Genomic DNA, 4,847 nt, shown 5'->3' on the forward strand with positions numbered 1-4,847 from the left:
CAATCCTTGTCACATTGGCCTTGCCCTTCCCCTTCCTCATCCTCTTCCTTCACCTCTTCCTCCACTCCCTACTGCTCTTCCTCCTCCTCCTCCACCTCCTACTTTTCCTCTTCCTTCACCTCTTCCTCCACTCCCATCTACTCTTCCTTCTTCTTCTCCTCCTCCTCCTCCTCCTCCTCCTCCTCCTCCTCCTCCTCCTCCTCCTCCCCCTCCTCCTCCACTCCAGTGTCCTCCACTCCAGTGCCCTCCACTTCATCAACCTCTTCCTTCATGTCTTTCTGGATCCATTGTTTCAAACCCCAATGAACCGACTCTGACTCTTTATCTATATTGAAGGTTCTGATTGGTGTGTGATCAATTTTGACTCTTAGTGTTTCCACTTGGGTAATTGTGTGCTAACTGAGCTGAAGCTGTGCTGACTTGAGTGAACAATTTTGAATGCTAGTGCTTTCTAAATGACAACATGGTGTAGGCAATGAGAAATGAAGGGATTTGTGTGTAGAGTTTTGCAGTGACAGTTCAACAAATCTGACTCATGTGTCAAAACAGGAGAATAGTGTTTATAGTTTAGGTAAATGGGTGTGCTTTTTGATAAATGGCGTTATGGTTTTGAAATTTTAGTTCAAAAGCCTGGTTTTAGTGTTTAAGCAATCAAGAAAAACTGTAATATCAATTCCCAAATTTGCTGCAGGTTATAGGTTAGCTTTTTTATATGTATATTTATATGTATATGTATATGTTTATTTTGATGGTCCACTTAAGACAGCTACTATAAGTACCTTTGCAACTACGTCAACTAACTCTCATTAGAGTATTAGTAGACTGTTAAGTATTATGGTTCGGGTTAGTAGAATAAGCTGACATGTAGTTGCAAAGTTACTAATAGTTAGTAGAATGTCTAAAATGGGCCATCGAAATAAAGTGTTACCTAATTAGTTTATGTCACTATGCCCCTTAATTTACAGATCTTTAATAAACCAACAGTGAAATGACCTGCAACAACCAATCAAGAGCAGGAAGCAGGCAATATTCCTAACCTTCCTCAATAGAAAATATAAAAGTCAATAGGAGTGCCAGTTATTGACGTCTAGTTTTATCATGTCAGGTATGAGGGCCTCTATAGAAGACCATGACTGTTGCTTTTTGGCATTTATATAAATATTAATTTAGAAAACACTGTTAATAAAGCGACTAACAAATGAGAATAATAACAAGCAGTTCTAAAACATTTTGTTGGAAACTTTACAATTTCATTCTATAATGTATCTAATATAAAAATCTAGAACTTAGAAAGTTAAATTTGTAGTTATCAAATAATCTGAGGTCCAGAGAAAATCGAAAATGTCAAATTATCTGATGTAAGTTTACATTGTTCCGTTGCTCAGGCAAGGGATTTGATTAAAAGCAGATCTTTATCATTGTGTTATTTAATCATATTTAATTCACACATTAACTTTCAGAATGTATTATATAGCAGAATGCAGTCTATACCATTTCATCGTGTGAACTAAAGCTGTTTTACACAAAGAAAAGTAGAGAAGGGAAACATCTGTCTCTGGCAGCCTTGAGACATTTGAGGCAATTAGGGGACACATAAATGTGACACATTCTGCTTAATGGCTTTAAATTGTGAGAGGATAAGTACATCATTTCTACCTGACAGCAATGTACCATTCTCTCGTGGCTTAAGTGTGGAAATTCTTTTCTAGAACCAAGCTCCTTTGCATTTATACATTTACTCTGAAACCTTGCATGGTCAATTAAATTAGGAGCTTAGTTTAATCTGCGTCTGAGATATTTGTTTATAACATAACTAATTATATTTACAAGTCATAATCGTGATCATAAAGCTATTCGGATCAATGACTAGTGCACAATATATATATATGTATAGAGAGAGAGAGAGAGAGAGAGAGAGAGAGAGTGTGTATTCAAGTAATTTCATACATGAAACATGAGACAAAAGAATAAGCATCATGTCACTGACTCATTTATTAGAAATAAGCAGGAAATCATGTGGAATATATTTACAATAGACAGACTAGTTTACGATACAACAATCCTCTGGTTACCAATCTAACACCCTTTGTTTCCTGCTTTCCTCAAACTACTATAAAACTCTTCTGAATGGTTGTGGGATTTTCTATCAGGAGGATGGAATATAGGCTGTGACATCATCTAGTCCAGAGCTCTCATTATCCAGATACTCCAGAATGACGTTGCCTCCGTTGTGCAGGGGACAGTCTGTGTGGGAAAGCAGCGACTGAAGGCTAGCGTCCATCTTAAAGGCTTCACCCGTCTCGGGGTGACACAAACGCAGTTTCTGTGCAGAGCATATAGATATGTTAATGCAAATTGGATTCAACAAACAATAAATGAATAGGCTAAATCTATGTAACAGTTCTAATCCTACAGAACAAAGTTTAATGTAGTTCTGTGTGGCTGACCTTAGCCGTGAGCACATTGTTGTTGTTCTTCAGACTGGCCTGAGATGCAGCAAAGTCCACTACTTTGCCGACACTCCATTTAGAGCAGAAGAACATGGGCGAACTAGAGTCTTTAGCCTCTTTGGGCAGAAACACCTGGAAATATGTCCGTTCTGTCTTCAAAGGACATCAGAAGAGGAATTTCTGATGAGATATTTGCTCATAAATAATGCAATGCAAGTTACATTTATAATATCGGTTTTGCTCTAATACCTGTGGCAGGCCTTTATCTCCTGACGCATGCATTTTCAGCTTCATCAGGGCAACTTTTGCAGCAGTTGCAGCATTTTTCGCTCCTTTTCTACCTTTACTTGGTGGTGCATTCTTTTTTGACTCTGTTGGAAGTAAAGATGAGATTATTTTTTGGCTTTTTAAGAATTCTTTGGCATCACAAGCTCTTCAAAATGAGACTCTACTGCCCTCATGTGGACAAAAAGAGCAAGTTACACCATATGCAATCTAAATGACTTAAAGCCAATATGAAACAGTGGCAAACCTAAATGTAAGTTTGCAGTCTACTGCTAAAAAAACTGACCCACTATCTTCTGCACCAGCTCCTGTGTTGCAGCCATGCGAGGCTTCGGGGTCTCCAGCTTCTCACACTTATGGTCATCCTGATGCCGATGTCTGAGACCAGAGGAAAACAGTCAGGTATGTAGAAGAGCACTGCATATTAGATTAGGACACACCACCTAGAACTCCAGCTGCTGTGATTATATACACAAAATAATCATATTTATTGTTTTTCCACTATAGTCATTTGTCCATTAGGGTGAGACTTTCAGCAAGTCAGTTTAAAGTAAAAAATGTAGGGTTATTAAAATGATGTTTGTAAGAGGTTTTGTACATGAGGCAGAAGTGTTTTTCACAGTGTGGACAGATGACAGGCAGCAACTCTTTCCCTTTGCAGTCCTCAAAGCTGCACGGATATGATGAGATTCCCTCAGACACAGAGATCTCTCTCTTCACTGTGACCTAAAAGAATCATCCATAATCATCAAAACAGTCACTCAGTGATTATATATATATATATTTACGGTCTTTAGTAAAACTGTCAGTAATCACCACCTGACATTTCTCACTCACCTCTGGACAAGAATGGGAGTCCCGGCTTCTGTGTTCCAAACTTTAACCAGTAGAGGAGATAAAATGTTACATTAAAAATAAAGTTATTGCAATGAATAGAGTGAAGTGTCTCAAATGCAATGGTAGCAACCAGCAAATGATTACCCTATTCGTGTATCATGGTATTATTTACATTTTTGGTATGTATTCCAAAAACAAAAACAAAAAAAAGCCATGGTGCATGATGGCACAAAAAAACAAACAAACAAACAAAAAATATGGTAGGACCAAATTACTTTTTTCTGTTCAGGCATTTCCTTGTCGTAATTATTAATCTTGATGTTAACTTGTATTGTAATTGTGAGTTTTCAAAACCAACGCCACAAAATCTTACCAAAACACCCCAGAACAGCTGCTACAGACGAATGGTAGAAAATCTGCATTAAAACATAACAAAATGGTTAAAATAATTCGTATGTTTATGCTACACAAAAATAATTAGTATGAGAGATGGCTGCTGCTGTGCTGCTGACTCACATCCCAGTGAAGTTAACACTATGTTTACAATGGCTATTTGTATAAATAAAGACCGTGAAACCGAATTATTGATGTACTGGAATTTTTCAGCTGTTCGGATGACATTAATATAGAGCATACCTTTTTGTTTGCAAGATTTAATTTCACAATGTTTTCCAACGTCTAGTTCAGCCATGTTTAAATGACATCACAAAATAATTTCAACATAAAAGTCTCTTTGAAAAAGTCTCAAATTATTTGATTTAATTCCAAGTGTCGCCTATGTGCACGTGGTTGCTATTTTGTAAATACTATTTAATTGAGTGTTCATCTAAATTTTAAAAAGTTCATACAGGTAAAATTCTTTCATCATTTACTCACCCTCATGCCACCTGTATGACTTTTTTTCTTCTTCTGTAGAACATGACAGGAGAAATTCTGAAGAATGTACAGGCAGCTATTCATGGAAGCTTGTTTCCGCCATGGAATAAAAAAATTTAAAAGATAATTGTGACTTTTTATCTCACAATTGTAAGTTTACATCTCACAATTCTGATAAATAATTGATAGTTATAAAGTCCAGTTCTGAGGAATTTTATATCTTGCAATTTTGACTTTACAACACTTAATTGCGACTTTATATCATGTAATTCTGACTTTTTATCTCCCAGTTGTGTGTCGTAAAGTCAGAATTGTGAGATGTAAACTCACAATTGTGAGGGGAAAAAAGTCAGAATTGTAAGATAAAAAGTTGCAATTAGATTTTTACATTTTTATTCT

The 4,847-nt window shown here is 36.6% G+C and overlaps 1 protein-coding gene across 1 annotated transcript; it reads right to left on the bottom strand.

Moving 5' to 3' along the window:
* Positions 1-1,968: 1,968 nt before the first annotated feature.
* Positions 1,969-4,273, bottom strand: zfand1 (zinc finger, AN1-type domain 1). The gene is made up of 8 exons (XM_084102038.1): positions 4,209-4,273; positions 3,946-3,988; positions 3,573-3,612; positions 3,334-3,461; positions 3,022-3,113; positions 2,700-2,821; positions 2,448-2,603; positions 1,969-2,323 (listed from the first exon to the last, which is right to left on the bottom strand). Exons 1-8 carry the CDS (start codon positions 4,261-4,263, stop codon positions 2,147-2,149), a joined length of 813 nt encoding a protein of 270 aa, XP_083958164.1. The 5' UTR covers positions 4,264-4,273; the 3' UTR covers positions 1,969-2,146.
* Between the last annotated feature and the right edge of the window lie 574 nt (positions 4,274-4,847).

This window comes from Abramis brama (genome assembly GCF_963993115.1).
Source record: "Abramis brama genome assembly, chromosome: 24".
Lineage (NCBI taxonomy): Eukaryota > Metazoa > Chordata > Actinopteri > Cypriniformes > Leuciscidae > Abramis > Abramis brama.